This window comes from Nyctibius grandis (assembly GCF_013368605.1).
Source record: "Nyctibius grandis isolate bNycGra1 chromosome W unlocalized genomic scaffold, bNycGra1.pri SUPER_W_unloc_2, whole genome shotgun sequence".
Lineage (NCBI taxonomy): Eukaryota > Metazoa > Chordata > Aves > Nyctibiiformes > Nyctibiidae > Nyctibius > Nyctibius grandis.
The window spans coordinates 6,280,920-6,298,893 of NW_027167473.1; the positions used below are offsets into that span (position 1 = coordinate 6,280,920).

The 17,974-nt window shown below is 40.0% G+C and overlaps 1 protein-coding gene across 5 annotated transcripts in view; it reads left to right on the forward strand.

Moving 5' to 3' along the window:
* WDR7 (WD repeat domain 7) overlaps positions 1–17,974 on the forward strand; it is a 74,028-nt gene continuing 56,054 nt past the window's right edge. For 2 of the 5 annotated variants that reach the window (XM_068424412.1, XM_068424416.1), the window contains exons 1-14: positions 1–188; positions 5,971–6,142; positions 7,280–7,386; positions 9,358–9,436; positions 9,992–10,166; positions 10,760–10,836; positions 12,032–12,151; positions 12,345–12,490; positions 13,527–13,629; positions 14,694–14,835; positions 15,135–15,383; positions 16,463–16,683; positions 17,213–17,408; positions 17,676–17,890. In XM_068424412.1, coding sequence (XP_068280513.1) covers positions 5,984–6,142; positions 7,280–7,386; positions 9,358–9,436; positions 9,992–10,166; positions 10,760–10,836; positions 12,032–12,151; positions 12,345–12,490; positions 13,527–13,629; positions 14,694–14,835; positions 15,135–15,383; positions 16,463–16,683; positions 17,213–17,408; positions 17,676–17,890 — 1,989 coding nt within the window. In that variant the 5' untranslated portion in view covers positions 1–188; positions 5,971–5,983. Of the gene's footprint in view, positions 189–1,315; positions 1,389–5,970; positions 6,143–7,279; positions 7,387–9,357; positions 9,437–9,991; positions 10,167–10,759; positions 10,837–12,031; positions 12,152–12,344; positions 12,491–13,526; positions 13,630–14,693; positions 14,836–15,134; positions 15,384–16,462; positions 16,684–17,212; positions 17,409–17,675; positions 17,891–17,974 lie in introns of those variants that run through there. The other 3 variants (XM_068424414.1, XM_068424413.1, XM_068424417.1) reach the window with 3 other exon arrangements.

Genomic DNA, 17,974 nt, shown 5'->3' on the forward strand with positions numbered 1-17,974 from the left:
CACGCAGCCGCCGCCGTTCCGCGCCGATTTCCATGGCGACGCCGGCTGCCGCTGCCTGCCGTCAGTCACGCCGGCCGGGGGCTTTGCGACAGTGGCGGTAGGAGTCACGGCAGCCGGCGGTGTCAGCTGGTCGCCGCACCGGGCGCGGGCCGGGGCGCGGCGCCCGGGGACCCTCCGGGGGGGGACAGGTGAGTGCCCGCCGGCTGCCGGCAGCCTCCGGGCAGAGAGCACCCTCCCCCGCGGGCGGGCGGGCGGAGGCGCCCGGCGGGGCTCGCCGCCGGCCTCCGGCGGGCTGGCGGCGGCCCTCGGGCCCCCCCGTGCGGCGGGGCGGGCCGCCATGTTGTGTGGGAGGGGGCGATGGCAGCCGGCGTCCCGGCGGGGGGGCCCCGGGGGCGGCAGCAGGTGGCGGGCTGCCGGCCCCCGCCCGCTGGGGCGGTGCGGCGGGAGCGGGGGCGGAGGTGGGCCTCGCCGCAGGGCCGGGCCCGGCGTGCCCCCGCCGCGGGGGCGGGTAAAAGGGGGCTTCGGCTTGTGCTTTCAACAAGTTTCAACCCCGAAAGCCCCCCCGGCCTGTGCACGGCTGGGCTGGCGCTGTCTTGTGCTGTGGATGTATCGTGGGGGTCAGTAATAAGCAACCGGTTATTAATGGGATGGAGAGCTCTTTCGCTGTTAGCGGCAACTTATCTAAGGGGTGACTCTTCATATGGAAATAATCCTTTGTAGGAGCTTGAGTTTCTTTTCATGCCCAATTTCCATGGCGTTGTGGCCTGTCTGTGATCTATTTCCCTTTTCCGTGACAGCCATGGTATCACTGGCAACTAGGGATATGGTTTAGAGCTCACTTTGCAGCTGCGGTGGATAACTGTCCTTCATGTGATCGTGACAGTTTTAAATGGGAAAAATATATGTTAATGTGTCATTGAATTAAGCGCCAGAAAAACCTGCAAAGGCCTTTCAAAGGTATCTATTAACTATAATGAAGGACATAGAGTCCCAAATTGTTATTTCCTCTTCTTTCTTGTTTTGTAACCTTCTACGTATACAAAGAGTGGTGTTTTTTGGGGGGGGATAACTAATCTTACCTTCACATTGTTAAATACTTTTAAATCCGACTTCTGTAGTCAGTCACTCAGCTGGGGCAAGGGGCAGGCAATAATCTTTCATTGGTTTGTTACTGTTGTTATTGCCACCTAAAGATGAAGGAAGAGCTTGTGTCTTAACTAGTTACTTTTGTGTTTTGGAACACAAGTTTGTTGGTTTTATTTTGAGTGTATTGGGAAGGTTTGACAGTAATGTTTATAATTTTTTATTTAGATTACTCTAGTATATAATGGCCAATTCAAGACAGAGTCCTGTAACAAGTATTGTCTCTTGGGGTGCTTGAAATACAGGTATGTTGTATGATGTAGCACTGCAGTTTGGAGATAGCTGTTACAAATAAATTGACTTTGGGGGACATAGAGGTGCTGGCTGTACTATGTTATGGAGAAGCTCCTGATTTAGGGGAAAAGCAATGATGACTTGAGGTGTTGTTTTGAATCAACAAAGTACATGGGGATAAAAGAAGGCCAGGTGCCATTAATTTTTTAATCCTTGATCAGCATAATGAGAAGGACAGTCTGGTTTGTTAGTCATTATTACCTGGATTGAAATCACCTTCTCATCCCTGTTATATTTGTAAATATTTTTTTTGAGCTAAAAATATTACCTTTTTAAAAGCTTTCTCAGGCTTCTCAGTTGGTGTAGCAAACTTTACTGACCCTTTGTGTTCAATAACAGAATTGTTTATTTATTTGCCATCTATTTAAAGAAAGGTGTGATTGTCTAAATGTGTGGGTTCTTGTAGTGAAAGATTTCTGCAACTCTGGGTAAAGTACTGAATTTTCTTCTCCTTACCTCATTAATCCCTTTTCTCCATCCTGAAGTATTAAGTGGAAAAGGTAATGTGTAATTAAATTTAAAATAACCAGATTTTTATAAAACACATTGGGTTATTCAAATGGAAGCCATGATGTAACAGAAATGAGCCTGTGTTTATGTAAATGGTTTTAGGAGGGGTGTTACAATGCTTAACTAATGTCTTTTTGAATGAAAGATTCTGTGTGCATGAAAAATATTAGGCATAAAAATTGCTATTCACTTGAAAATATGCAATCCACTTAGAAGGTTTGTCCTGATGTCATGGGTGGCAGCCATCTCTCTACTCATTGGTGGCAATTCTGAATAATAACATCGTTTAAATTCTGCTGAAAATACAGAAAAATGACATTAACGTGGTAAACATTGATAGGGAAAGGAATGATTTATTCTTAACCTTTCTGGGTTGATTTGTTTGAACGTAGGCACACATTTATTTAAAAGCAGATGTTCGTTTGGCAGCCTTTAGTGGTTCGTTTTGGAGCTGTTACGTCCCGAAGGCATGTGGGATAAAGGAACAGTCATTCATAGATGTGTTACTTCAGCAGCCTCTTCTAGTGTCCGCACGTATCCTAAGATTAATTCGTTATATGCATGTGCTTTAATTGAAATAGAGGTGTTTGGTAAGAGCTGCTCTTGGTTTTGCTGTGCTCTATTAAGAGAAAAGTAGATTTACTTACCTTGTTACTTCTTTCCCTGAAGAAGTTCTTTCCTACCTGGTCATTCCCCTGATGATACTGAACAACAAGCTGCTGTTAGTTTTTAAATTTTCTATGCATCTGCCTTGTACCTTGGGACTTTGGTTTGAAGTTACTATTACATTTACTGATTGTAGTTTGGTTCACTAAGTTAGCTGTGAGTAGTTTACCATAGCTTACTAGTCCTGAAAGTGCTAGTTAGTGTTTAGCGGACTAAGATTTGACAAAGATGCTTGTGTGAGTCTTTGGTTCAGTATTTAATATGTTGTACTTAAGTAAAGCTATTAAACTGATTTCTTAAATAAAAATTTATCCCAGATTATGAAACTTGCCTAAATACCAGCCTTAAGCAGTGCAGTTGAAAGAGCCACTTGACTATTCTACCAGATTAGCGTATTATTTTATTTTTTTTTGGATCATCTGCTAATCTAAAGAATCCCCCTCTCTTTAAATACAAAGAACATAACTGAGATGTATGTGTATATAACTAACTGGATTACATTTGGACGATGCATTTTCCAGTTCCAAGTTCCAGTTCCCTTTTCTGCAAAAATAGCTTGTTCTGGAGAGATATAAAGAACTAAAATGTGGTATTTCATTTTTAATGATGCACTGCATGCTTTTTGACCATTTGTCAATGGTGCAGTGTTTATTTGCTCCTGTAGTTTGTCATCATTGATGTAAAAAAACATATTGATTGTTCACAGACCACGAGTGAGTGGTGTTTTTTGCAGGGGATGTATTCGGTGTTTGCCAGTGGTAGAGAAGGGCTGTTCTTTGTAGACTGAATTCTTCAGCTGTTAAAATGATCTTGTGGTACATTCTGAAAATGAAGTTTTTATTGAAGGCATTGCGGTACCGTAATAAAAAACTAGAAGGAAAGAGGTAGTGTGTCTTTTTGCTCTCTCTCCTAATGGTTGGTATGAAATATTCTCTTGGATAAAAGCTTTGAAATGTGAATATCTGTAGGCCTTTAGGAAGTGTTTTGCTGTTAGTGTTTTCAGTGCTTTCTCTCACATTTTCCTGCATGGAAGTATAAAATGCATTAGGTTACTTGTATGTTCTGGTATTTCACTACAAGTAGGTGGTAAGAGTTAAATGGGTAGTTTTGTTTGTTTTGATGATTTTTTATTGCATTTTTTGGTATTTCATCTAGACGCTTTGTTTTTCACTATATTTTTACAATTATTTCACTATAAATGAAATATTTTTAGAATCGTAGCTCTTTAAGGTCACTGTATTCTTTGAATTTTTTAAATTATTTTACAGTTCTGTATGGTGATGGTAGAGACAGAACAATTGATCTACCATTGCGTAACAACTAACACTACATTTACAAGCATGTTTTACAACTACTAATTCCAGGGTAGCTTGTAGTATGTTGCAGTAGATTAAATGTTTGAGTCTTGGTCTTTATTTATACTTGTTCATTAAATAACGCTTAATAAAATAAAGAGTTGTTAATAAAGGTGGTCCGATTGGATGCAAGAAATGAGTTGGCATAAAATGGCACTTAGTAGTAAGTGATATTCCTGGTTTGATGGTATGGATTTTGTGAAAAACCATACTGCATGTCTCACTTTTCCAAAGCTTGAGGCTTGTTATGGCCCTGTAAGCTGTTTTGCAGTTTGTAATACTTAGCTATGCATTATTCTGCGCTCGCTGCCTTCCCTTCCCCCATTTTTCCATGTACATTATCATGTTCGATTTCTCTGGCTGCAGAGGTTGTTTGCTCTAGGAGTATAGGCAGCATTTGTCAAAATTAATAAATATTTTCTAGAAGAAATTGCATTGTAATTTTTATATAGGTGAGAGATTACATTAATTTACATTGAACTCCATAGAATCACAGAATCATTTAGGTTAGAAATATAGTTAAAAACAATGTTTTGAAATGGAAGGTATTTTTGATGCAGAAAGCACTTGTTTAAGTGTGGGAGTCCCCAGTGGGAACGGGCAGGGTAAGGTAAGGTCAAAAGCCGAGTTCGTGGTTGGTGCAGGCAAGATCTCTGTAACTGCCCCTGCTTCTGTCAAATCTGACTTCGCCTCAAGGGGGAAGACACGGAGCCTTGCGTGATAGTTTTCAGTGGAACTGGGGATTATTGAATTAAATTCCCACAGCTTCCACGGAAATCTGAAGCTCGTGCTTGTGCTGCCTCCAAAAACAAGGGCAAGCGGGGTTGTTTAGTGGCGTGGGGTTTGGCAGTAGCTGGGCAGTGGGTCAGCATAACTCGTTTCCTCGTTAGCCCCTTCTAGCCATCGCTGTTGTCTGATGTATGTATGTATCTCTAGAAAGACAGGAGAATATGCATTTTTAACAAATATTTGAGTGAATCCTGCCTGTGTTTGGTGTGTTTATACTCCTCTGAACCAGAAATTCTGCTCTGGTTTGGGCCATGGTGAGTTCAGAACATAAACCTCTACGAGATAGTACATAAGGAGCATTTTAACAATTTATTTAGCACAACCATTTTGCCCACTCCTTTGTCACAAAATGCTCCAAGCAATAACTTCCCACAACTCAAACTTTTACCGTAGAGTAACTGCTACAACTTTGTTTGAATCCAGAATAAGAGACTGATAAGAAAATGTCAATCATTCTTGACATATTTTCTCTGCTTGATAGTTATGCATACCATTTTTCAGTTGTTTGAGAGAGTACCAGTAACTGGAGTGGATCTCAAATGTCTTATAAACGCACCGTTGGTACGATAGGAATATAACTTAAATTCCAGCATGTGTGTGTGTGTTAAATGCAGAGTATACCCAAAACAAGCATGAGCTCAAGTCTGTTACCTGGAAAGTAAGAAAGTCTTATATTTACAGCTTGCTTTTCCCACGGGTGGGCTTTCTCGTGTTCCCTGGCAGGGCAGCAGGCAGTCCTTCCCCAGAGCTGCTACTGGCATCGGCCCTTGCCCAGCTGGAGAGCTGGCAATACACTGACCAGCTCAGTCTGAGCAAACTCAGATTCCAGGCTCCTACCTTGTAAAAACACTGAAGTGGTTGGCAAGCTCAGAGTGTTGTTAACAGCAACAGTGGTTTGTTTTGGTGTTTAAATCTTGTGCTAATCCTCCTGGGTTTTATTGCTACCACTTCAGTTTCTGTGATGCTTTCCTTCTCTCTGAAGTTGCAATTCAAACACGTCGTTTGTTCTCTATTTCCCAGTCACCAAGAAAATTTTGGCCTTGTGGCAGATAAAAATTTCTCCATGTTGTTTGTGTCAATATATTTATAAGATACTAAATGTTTCTATAAAGATAGTGTTGGGTAGTGGCCAGAATCTAGTTCATATGGCAAATCATGGTGATCGAGTGGCGTACCTGCTGAGCCATAATATTTATCTTGATTAAATTGACAGGCGTGAAAGCAAGATGGCAGGAAACAGCCTGGTGCTGCCCATCGTCCTGTGGGGCCGGAAAGCCCCCACGCACTGCATATCCACCCTGCTGCTCATGGAGGACGCGTCGATGGTCGTCACTGGGTGCCACGACGGACAGATATGTCTGTGGGACCTTTCCTTAGAGCTAGAGGTAAGACTACAGGCTCTAGAACCTTAATTTTCTGTGTGATTAAAGTGTGTATTGTTATCAGTGTGATTTTATTCTTCACTATTACAGTATCCATTCAGGCCTTCAGCTATTTCTGTGCCCTGTTCACTTGTCCTTTCTTCCTCCCTCTCACGAGGCCTGGATTGACACTACGTGCTTCCTGTGGTGAACATGTCAGATTAGGGCTCCTGCAATATTGCTCCTGCAATATTTTTTTTAAAGTAATCACTTCCTCTTTTCTGGAGCTGCTCTAAACTAGTTGTTACTTTCCAGTTTAGCTGCTTAATACTGTGTTGTGAAAACAGATCACACAACTTAGACAACTTTTTAAGGTTATTTTATTCAACCCTTTTTCCCAGGAAAACCGAAAGAAAAAAGGCTAGTAGCAGAGAGAAAAGTTGATGATTAATTACTTTATGCCAGTGGCTGCCCTAGAGTTGAAATTTGCAAATGTCTTTTGAATATAATTTCGTAGTTTACCTTGGTACAAAGAGTTTTAAATTCTTGCAATAGGGTGGCAAAACAATCAGGGGGAAAAGAAAAAAGGCAGCGTGCTTCAGGAAAAGTTTATACTGAATACCTAAAAATCTCAATGTCTGTGAATTACCCCCATAAATTATGCTTATGTCTGGTATATTTAAAAAGAAAGAAAAGAAGAAAGCGACTAGTTCTTTCTAGAAAGCACAAATAAAGGGCAGTTTCCTTTTTATCTTTAATCCATGCATGGGCTTTATATAAACTTATTTATGAATGTGTAGGGTTGTGAACTATGCTTGATTGGGGGGGAACTATTGTTGCAGTAGTTTTTTCATTGAAGCTGCACCAAATTCAGCCTGTGATTTAAAATTATTGCTGCCATGAGTTTGATGCAAAATGCATTTTTTTCACAAATTTGCCTTGCAGTATTAGGTAGAAACCTTTTTTTTCACATACTGTAGCAGCATTCTGTGCAAACTCTTTCAAGGTTATGTCTGCTGCTATGCTAATTAAATGTGTGTGTATCTATTAACATGTATATATATATAAAACACCTAAAATAGAAATCTGGAATGTGTATCTTCTGGTTAAGTAATAGTGTTTATGTTACTATTACTTCACATTTTATTTCCCTCGTTCTAGATTAATCCCAGAGCTCTGTTGTTTGGTCATACAGCCTCAATCACTTGTTTGTCAAAGGCCTCTGCGTCCAGTGAGAAGCAGTATATAGTGAGCGCATCAGAAAGCGGGTGAGTTTCCTGAGGGTTTATTAGTATGCAGAGCTGTTAAATAATGGAAATTGAGTATTTTTTTTTTTACTTAATCTAATGTCTATAGGTATTCCAAATAATGGGACTTTTCCACAGAAGAGGTTTTATTTACTAATCAAAGTGACTGTTTGGGAGGGGAAAGGGGGAAGGATTTCTCGTGGGGTTGACAGTAATGAGGATTGCAGTCAGGTAGTTTAAATTTAAAAAGTCATACTTTGTAAATTTTAAATAAAATATACTTTGTACACTCACATTTTGGGCTAATTTATTGAAAAGATGTAAGATTTGATAAATTACAAGTCAAAGCTTTGGGGCCAACTAGTTTTGTCATTCGTAACTTGCACGTTTATTCCTCCCACCTCTTCTCTTTCCCATCCTCTCTCAGGCTGAGTACAGGATCTTTAGTAACCAGCTATCCTCTACTGGGAGAGCACTTTCAGCTTGTTCTGCTGCGGTGTCGTGCTGGTTTTGCTGTCTGAATTCAGCTCCCCTCCTGCTAGGCAGAGCACTTCCCCAGGTGGCCCTGGGCATTAGTGGCTCGTGGGAGCTGAGGCCCAGGTCGGTGTGTCCAGGCTGGCAGCACAGCTCAGGCAGGACAGGGAAGAGGGCCCAGCTCAAACAGTCTTGCAGAGACGGAGCCACTGCTGAGACAGCTTCCAGTGCTTTCTGAAGAGCTCCTCCAGGCCAGACAGCAGCTTATCAGAGTTGGCCGTGAGCCCAACGTTTCCAACTCCATTGTCTTTTCTTTAGGCAAAATATGTGACCAGAAAGTATTTGCAAAGGTATTCCTTCCCAGGGCATCGCTCTGTTCTGGAGGGTTGCTTTTTCATTCATGTACAGAACTTATTGTTTGAATGACAGACTTTTCTGGTGTGCAAAACAAGCTTAGAAAAGGAAAAAGAAGTTTGTGAGTCTGGAGTTGGTTTGTTTATTTGCTTTGGTTTTAAAAGGCTTTTACTGTCCAGCCTAAGGCTGATTTGATCAACTCTGGCTGAGGAAGCAATTTCTTAACCTCTGCCTACATAAATGTAGCTGGGAAGGTATAGGTCTGTTATGTATCCAAATTAAATAAAGTGTTTTATCTGGCAAAGGTGGGGAACAATATGACTGAATAACATTTTAATGTTGGAACATTAACATGGAAGTTGAGAGTAGAATGTGTCAAAACTTAAAATTCTCACTTTGTACTCATTTTAGTACTAAGTAATATTTTCCTTTGGATCTAGAACCAAAATATATTTTCATTGTGAAATTAGATATCTGATGTAAAGGGGGGGGGAAAGGTGAGAAGCAGCTGACGGATTCTGTTCTGATTAAATTTTAATATCAGATTTTAAAAGTTAATTTTAAATACTGTAAATAGGGGGAATGGCTGCTAATTAGAATGAATTCATAGAGGTAACTGTAATCTTTGCTCATAAGGCAAGTCAGAAAAGTCTCTCCTGGTACTACTTATTTGTTGTTCAGTGCTTTCAGTTTGGTTTTGGAAGTGCTGAAGAGTCCAGGTGATGCTTCCACCTCTTCACAGCCTCTTCACACCAGTGTTCTCTGCCGTCTGAGACAGTTCTGCCTTCTGTAGTGCTCTTTTCTTCCCCACAAACATGGAGAAGGCAAGCTAATCTTTGGGTGACTTAGGAGGTGCAGCAGAAGTGTGTAATGACTTGAAACATTTGTGAGAGAAGTGAGAAATTCTCAGTTATGTACTCGTGTTTACTTAATATTGATTGTGATGCACCTTGGCATTTCACTTGTTTCCCCTTACCTTTATAGGGAGGAACAGGTTCTGTAGATTCAGATAGGACTGAAAATTCAAGCTGATTTTGAGTTTCCTTTATCTAAACACCATTCATGTAGTCACTAGCAAATGGTTCTCCCAATGTAAATGGTTTTTAAACTCTTGGAAGACTGAAATATTTTCCGTGTCGTTTTAATCTGCCTTCTGTATTGTAGGGAGATGTGTCTGTGGGATGTGAATGATGGGAGATGCATAGAGTTTACTAAACTGGCCTGTACACATACTGGCATACAGGTTAGTACTTTGTGTGTGTTTCAGAGGTCCTGTTCTGTATAGCAGTGCCTGGATAACTATAGATCAGTTATCACAGCAAGGCTGTTCTGTTTCTTTTTAAGCTTAATAGAGGCATTATATGCATGCTGAAGTATCTCATAAATAGTTTATGCTGTGTCATCAGATGCCCTAGAGCTGGAAATATGTGCTGTGCTTCAGCATTTGAAAAAAATGTGTCATAATTAATGAGAGAGGCTGGAAAGAAGGGAGGAAAAGGAGAACATTTTTGCAGGAGTACTGCCAGGGGAGGTGGGAGCATGAGGATGATCTTAGCGGGGAAGGCTGAGGCAGGCTTCTGTCAACTGTGGGAGCTGGGTGTATGGGGTAGGGATTGCCGTGGGAAGGTAACAGGAGAAAGAGGGGTTCTGCAAAAAGCTCCCCTCCTCAGTGCAGAGTAGTAATTCTTAAATGTATAGGCATTAGAATATGTTTGTGAAACCATGGTTTTGATTAAAAATGAAGTAGTCAGTGTCTCGCTTGGAGTATAATTCCTGTATTTTGTTACTATCCATTTAGTTCTATCAGTTTACAGTTGGGACTCAGCATGAAGGGAGACTATTATGCCATGGACATTATCCAGAAATTCTTGTTCTGGATGCTACCAGCCTTGAAGTTCTTTATTCTTTATTATCAAAGATATCTCCTGACTGGATCAGCTCCATGACTATCATTCGATCTGCTAGAACACAAGGTAATTATTTTTGTTGCTTTTATTATGGCTTTGCCTCCCTGTAAGAGAAACACTGGAAACTGGCCCAAGGCTGGAGAAAGGGCTGCAAGGACGCTAGATGTTAATGTCATCTGCATTACTGATGTGTAGTATCCATGGAGATCATTTGGCAAGCTATACACTGTAATTTTTGACAAGATATATATGTACCATGAGTATTTCTTATGATCAGTAGCTTTATAAAAAGCACTGTCATAACATTTTCAAAGCTATTATTGTAGGAAATGTTTGAGGAATGTGCTGATTAAAGTACACAATAGGATTTAAAAACCTGAAGACTGTAGAGGGAGGAACTTCTAAAAGTGATGTCGGTTTAGTGGAGAGGTGTGCGAGTAGGGTTGTGTTTGGTGGTGAATTAATTGACGTGGTTTGAAGGGATACCTGTCCACACATCTGATTTGCAGATAAACATTTGGTTTTGAAGCAAGCACTTCAGGAATGTTTTGGTAAACTTTGAGGTACTCTCAGTATATTTTTGTACTCGGATATGCAAGAGTGTGCAACAAAATGAGGATGCCCTTGTACTTACCAGTCTAATGTTTGTTTTTTCCCAGAGGATACTGTTGTAGCAGTTTCAGTGACTGGCATCCTGAAAGTGTGGATAATAACCTCTGAAGTTAGTCGCATGCAGGTAAACGAAGCCTTCACCACCTGTTGTGAAGGGAGAGCTTCCATTAATGCTGTTGCCTGTTCTTCCAGCTGCCTAATGATACTATGTTTTTCTCCCTTTTGCCATTTGAAAATCAGCTTCCTTAATTTTGCTTTGCTAATTCTTCAAGTTACTAGCAGAACTCCTCTGAGTCAAACATGAGAAAGATTAGAATTTATTTCAAAATTAAGCATAGGATAATCTCCAATTTCTACGAATCTTTTATTTGTACCATGTAATGATTTGTGTTAATATACAAATATTCTTGTTAATACACAAAATTTTTGCTTTTAATTTTTACCTGCTTTAAAAGTCCTATTCTTTTAAGTCATCTTGTACTACATTTTCCAGGAGTTCTGAGTTACTAAATTCCCTTTGGAACAAAGATTGTTCCAGTAATGTTTAACTTTCCAAACTTGCCCTGTGCTGCACAGGGAGTGTGTGTCTCTCAATATCATGGTGGCATTATAGAACTGACTTTATCACAATACTCCACTTTTTTTAAGATAATAAGCTGTTCAGTAGTGCTAGATTGAATCTCAAAATCGTGGTCAGCAGTGACTGAAGCTTAACTTTTGGCCAAGGGTCAGTCTGCAGCTGAAACTTTGAGATGTGATCATGCTAGTGGACATGAGGAAGGGAAGAGGCTTGTGTATTCAGCAGTTCAGCTCTCCGGCTCTGCTGACGTGCTGGTCTGTATTTGTACCTGATTATGGCTAGTAAAAGTGATAACTGCCTGTTGGTGTCACTTATGTCTGTCTGTACAAGCCAATTTCTCACCTATCCCTTCTCCAGTTCTGCTTTTCTGCACATTTGCTACTCTTGTACTTGTGACAGTCTGCAGCCTTGACTCTTTGTCACAAGAACGTTGGTATTCAACATGATATACCCATAGGAGCATCAAAATAAAACGTCAGTGCCGTGGTCTAGCTGACATGGTGGTGTCAGGTCAAAGGTTGGGCTCGATGATCCCAGACGTCTCTTCCAACCTGACTGATTCTGTGATTTCAGTTAAAATTTACAGAAATACTGACAAGCTCATGACTTGAGCAAATGTAAAACCACGAAGAAATGCCTTTGAAGATGATGTTATTACAGAGGATAATATGGGTCTATTTAACTTCAGATTTATAGCTAAATAAAATGCAGTTATTGTTGGTTTTGTTTGTTTTCTTAGGATGCAACCCCAGTATTTGAAGAGGAGTCAAAACCCATTTACTGTCAGAACTGTCAGAGCATTTCTTTCTGTGCGTTTACCCAGCGGTCGTTGCTGGTCGTGTGCTCCAGATACTGGAGGGTAAGGCCAGCGAGCTGAACACCTGCCTGCTTTCTGTTCTAGAAGCTGATTTAATTAAATTACCAGTAAGACTTCTAGATCAAGATGCTCAAAGTTCTTTTAATATGGCTATATTGAAACTGAAATTAGCTGCTGTCTGGGCATTTAAATGTGTAATTAGTTAATGAGGGCAGACTCTTGTGTTTCTTTTCAGGTTTTTGATGCTGGAGATTATTCCCTCTTATGTTCAGTCCCTAGTGAAAACGATCAGACCTGGACTGGTGGTGACTTTGTGTCAGCTGATAAAGTGATTGTATGGACAGAAGATGGGCAAAGTTTCATATATAAATTACCAGCCAGGTAGTCAACAATGAAATACTCCATTTATTTTTTGAGATAAAAACATGAGCAACTTTGAAGAAATATTGAATATCTTTGGCTTTTATTTTGTTACAAAACCATATGGATGTTGCAGAAACTAGTATTCCATGAGCATATTTTGAAGTGTGCGTCCCCTGGATCTATCATGTTGAAGCAATGCTCAGTAATTTAGGTTGCCTCAATCAAGATTGCTTCACTATTTTCTGATATTACTCTTTCTCACTTAGTGGAGCTGCGTGATGGGCAGAGGTGCATTTTGCTGTTGAATAAGTGTCATAAATTAAAATATAATTTAAATATTTCCTTAACCAGGTCCAAATAAGGATGAAATAAGATCTTGCTGTATGGGGTAGAATGTAAATGATGATTGTATTGTAACAGAGTGTTCTTTCAGCCCGTTAAGGAAAGGCGTGAACAGCTGAGTTTGTGCACGTAAATGTGAAAATATAAAATTAATTTAAAATTAGGTATCAAAGAGGTTAAATAAATGTAGAATGACGAGAGTAAAATAAACTCTTCTGACATCTTCATGACATGCAAATGTCTCTTTGTTCTGGGTATAGATACACTTTTATTTTGGAGATCCTTGAATATTCTCACATAAATTAGGTGGGATCTTTCTCACCTTGTTATGTAATGGGAGCACAGGGATACGAGCAGATCTGTCTGGTGATCTGTTGGAGAAATCCTTGGGTTTGGTGTGTCTTGGTGCTGAGTCTGAGGCCAAATGTGAAGTCCAAAGCAGACCTAAAGCCAGGCTTCATCATTCTTTTTTCCTTCTGAATGTGTGGGGGAACTGAGCTGGACACATTTGGAGCAGTTCTTAATTGGCAAAGCGTGCCCTGTACATTAAAATGAGTAATGATCTGCTATAATCTGTATTAACAATTGAAAAATGTGATGTTTAAGGGCTTGGGGGTTGTGTTGGCTTAGTAGTATTTAGTTAGCTAGTGATGTAGGAATCACTCTCTAGTAATAAGGAACTTTATTCCTTTCTCTTTGTTCTCAAACCCAGCTGCCTACCAGCTAGTGATTCATTTCGCAGAGATGTGGGGAAAGCAGTAGAAAATTTAATTCCACCTTTATTGTACAGTGTGTTGGACAGAGCAGATAAACAGGTAAAATATATTTCTTTGGGGTTTCTTTTATGGTCTGCATTTCTCTTTTAGAGAGTTGAAACATGCATACATCATGACCAGTTTTTCAAAGTAGACCTTTAGGATTTCTTCTTTTCCTAGAGAGAGTGGACAGTAGGGTAACGGATGCAGTTTTCCTGCTGTTTTGGTTTGGTTCTTGTTGGATTTCAAATAAATGCAGAGATTAGTCTCTGGACAAGTGACTCTTCAGTTCCTGTATACTAACAGTTTATCATTCATCCATGTCTGGAGAATTAGAAGTCAAGTTGTGATGTGCATGGTGATTAGGCAGTCAATGAGCAAGAGCTTTTAGAATCACAGCTTTGAATTTGAAAGCTAAAATCCTTGCAAAGTAAAGAAAATGCAATTTTGCAGGCCAAAGTCCTCTTCGAGCTGTACTTCACTTTTATACTGTACTGTGAGCTGTGTCTGCTGTAAACTAATACCTGACAGCTGTATGAAGGGTCTAGTACTCATACCTGTGTTACTGGGTGTAAGTAACTGTCTGATTTACAAATGCTGTTATTACAAGACCGTTGTAGGAATCCTTTATCTTAACCATTTAATCTGTTGCTAAATTTGGACATTGAAACATTTATGTATTTGATTTTTTCTTTATGTTGTCAGTCAACATTAAAACTTTCTTGCTTCTGTTGTGGATCATGTTCGTTACTGAGTAGCGTATTTTCAGCTCACCATTGCAGTTAGAATGTTAATTTTAGAATACACACATATAAAATATTCTAAATATGAATATATGTAGAACAAACCCAAATATATGTAAAAATCTTTTTTCCTCTCCCTTAAACCAGTGACTTGTTTTGTACCTAACCACAATTTCTTCTGATTTGTGTTGCTGTATTTATTCTCCTGTATTTATTCTCCTATTATGTATTTATTCTCCTATAAGAAAGACAAAGCATAAAAGTAGCTAGTTTTTATCCTGCTTTTAAAAGGTACAGTGGATTATGTGGGGAAAGTAAATTTTGAGGTTAGGACATGGTTTGCAAATGTTCTGAAGTTGTTATCTTATTTTTTTTTCACAGCTACTCATATGTCCTCCAGTTACTCGGTTCTTCTATGGACGTAGGGAATTTTCCTATAAGCTGTTAATCCAGGGAGACTCTTCGGGGAGACTGTGTATTTGGAGTGTGCCTGATACTCTTGAACAGCAAGGTAGTGCAAAAGGTATATCTCATCAACAGGCTTGTTAATTGCCAAGTCTTTTAATGGATATCTCTATTTTATGTGTTTGCTTGCTGGGTAAAGCACTACTGCTTTTCCTACAAATCCATGAAGTTGGTTTTGGGTTTTTTTTTTTTAATTGTTAGCTTCTTGTAAGAGTTATAGTAACTTAATTTTTTCATGTGTGATCAAAATCTGAATTTACTGTGAATATTTTTCAGGTATTAAGCTTTAACTGCTTTTTTCCAAGTACTGGCTATGGTCACTGCCTCACCCCTTCCTCTTTTTTTCTTTTTAAACAGGACTGCAAACGACAACTTCAGTATCCCTCCAGGAAGCTTTTGATAAACTGACTCCTCGCCCCGCCGGGATTATAGACCAACTAAGCTTAATACCAAACATCAATGAACCACTTAAAGTTACAGCCAGCGTGTACATCCCAGCACACGGGCGTTTAGTTTGCGGTCGTGAAGATGGAAGCATTGTTATTGTGCCAGCCACACAGACGGCTATAGTCCAGCTGCTGCAAGGAGAGCACATGCTCAGGAGAGGTAGGCAAATAAGCCTTTGAAAAGCATGGTTGGGTTAAGTGTGAGCCTGTCACGAGGTGTACTGATGTAAGAAATAGTGTCACAAAGTGAGCAGTAAATCGTTTTACAGTTAGAAGTCATATAACCATTCTCTTAACAATCCTGCTGTTCTATTATGTAATAAGAAACCTAAGTAATAAACTAACTGTGGCCAGCTTGCACCAATTTGAGGGTGGTCCTCTCACTGGAAAGCCTTCAATATTGGGGTTTTGAGGTGCAGCAGCAAAGATATGGCAAAGGACATCTCCTGTCTCTCTTCCAGAGTTGTTCTGGGCACTGGGTTCAGCTGGGCTGTCCATGTGCCTGTGAAGATCTTGGGAAAATAACACATCTAAAAGGGAATTCCTCTGTGTGTATTGTGTGGTTAGTTGAGTGTTATACAGGCCTGCTGTTGTGTGTTTTGGTTCCAGATAATGTCGGTTTTAATGCTTTTGTGATTGTAGTTGCAGAACAAATATTTAGGTTTTGATTTTTACAAGTGCTGATAAATGAAGAAGAGATGTAAATATTTTTCTCTGAATCTAGGTATGAGCTTGTCAGTTACATACCAGGCTGTTGGTTGTGCTGTTTCCTTTATATAACTGATTTACTTTCTGTAACTTTATAAAAAATGGGTTTTTTTCTTGATATGAAGTTAGATTGCCTCAAAGTTGATACTTTATTCCACAAATAAGTGCTGGTGGTTCTTACCCTCATAAAAATACAGAAGTGCCTGTGTGTGTTCCACATAAGGTTTGCTGGGCTTGCTAGGAAGCGTAATCACAGAGGACAAATGTATCCTGCAGGTGTTGCATAGAATACTTGATTCTGGTATTTCATTTATTGGGCTCATTTTGTCACATTTGCCATCTAAAAAGACAATTTTTCTAAGCCTCTTTTGCAATAGTTAAATCATTCTTATTCTAACCTTTTAACTAGTGTATTTGATCTCAGTGAACAGAAGACACAGAATCACACAGAATGTTGACTGTTCTATTGAATTATAATCTTTCTCTTTTTTCTTTTCCTTTCCCCCTTTCACCCTTTATGTAACTTCTCAGGTTGGCCACCTCACCGGACACTCCGAGGCCATCGAAACAAAATCACATGTTTACTGTATCCCCATCAGGTTTCTTCTCGTTATGATCAAAGGTATTTGATCTCAGGTGGTGTGGATTTCTCAGTCATCATATGGGATATATTTTCTGGAGAGATGAAACATATCTTCTGTGTACATGGTGGAGAAATTACACAGCTTCTAGTTCCCCCAGAAAACTGTAGTGTAAGTTTTACATCATATGTCTGATAACCTGCCTCACGCTTCCCATAAATGGTGCAGCTCCTCAAATCAGCCTTAAGAATGTGAATGTAATAGGAAATACTGTAGATGCAGCCTTGACCCGATGTATAACTCTTGCAGACACTTAAAAAGAGTTTAATTCTGTTAATCTTGGTTTTGTCCACGTACTGTTTTATGTCTTTGGCACCTTGGATGAGTAGGTAGAATTTAATGAACAAAATGACATTGATTTACTTGAAAACTTGAGTTGGTTTTTTTTTTTCCCCTCAACAAAACAGGTTCTAATGCCTGTTAGCCCTTTATGATATGCAGGAGGTTGGATTCAAGGAAATCTCTGCAAGTGAATACTGTTTCTAGTGTCCTCAGGGAGTTTAGCCATAGACTTATGTGCCTGGTTTTTGTTTGCAAAATAGGTTGTTGATCACCACGCTTTGTCTAGTGAATAAGAGATTATTAATTGCAAACTCTGCATTATGATTAAGATTTCTTTTTTCTTTTTTTCATTTATTAGGCAAGAGTCCAGCACTGTATTTGCTCTGTTGCCAGTGATCACTCAGTAGGTCTTCTGAGTCTGCGGGAGAAAAAATGCATCATGCTGGCATCCCGTCACCTCTTCCCTATTCAAGTAATAAAGTGGAGGCCTTCCGATGACTACCTGGTGGTGGGATGTTCGGATGGCTCTGTGTACGTCTGGCAAATGGATACTGGTAAGGATGAGTTCAAAGACATTGATTAAACAGTTTTTAAAGTGTAAAAGTATGTATTTGGGTATAGTTCTGTAGAAGTTGTATCTGAGAGAAGAGTTAACGTTTTTTTTGCACATTGATATTTGGAAGTTTAGCACTCCACATATTCCCAAAATATGTAGATTATGTAAGCTTTTGTTAAATACTACATATTTTTGCCCTTTGTTGTGATATTTTGGACTTTCTGAATCGTTTCTGCTCAAACTCATGCTTTTAAAATGTTTGCAGGAGCGCTGGACAGGTGTGTGATGGGAATAACGGCCGTGGAAATCCTGAACGCCTGCGATGAGGCCGTCCCAGCGGCGGTGGACTCCCTGAGCCACCCTGCTGTCAACCTGAAGCAGGCCATGACTAGGCGCAGCCTGGCTGCCCTGAAAAACGTGGCGCACCAGAAACTCCAGACTCTTGCCACCAACCTGCTTGCTTCCGAAGCCTCTGACAAGGCAAGTTGATCTGTCTTTTCCGTCTTCCCCCCCCATAGTGAACATGCTTTATATGTTTCTGTGGATCTTGCTAAAGGTGGAGCT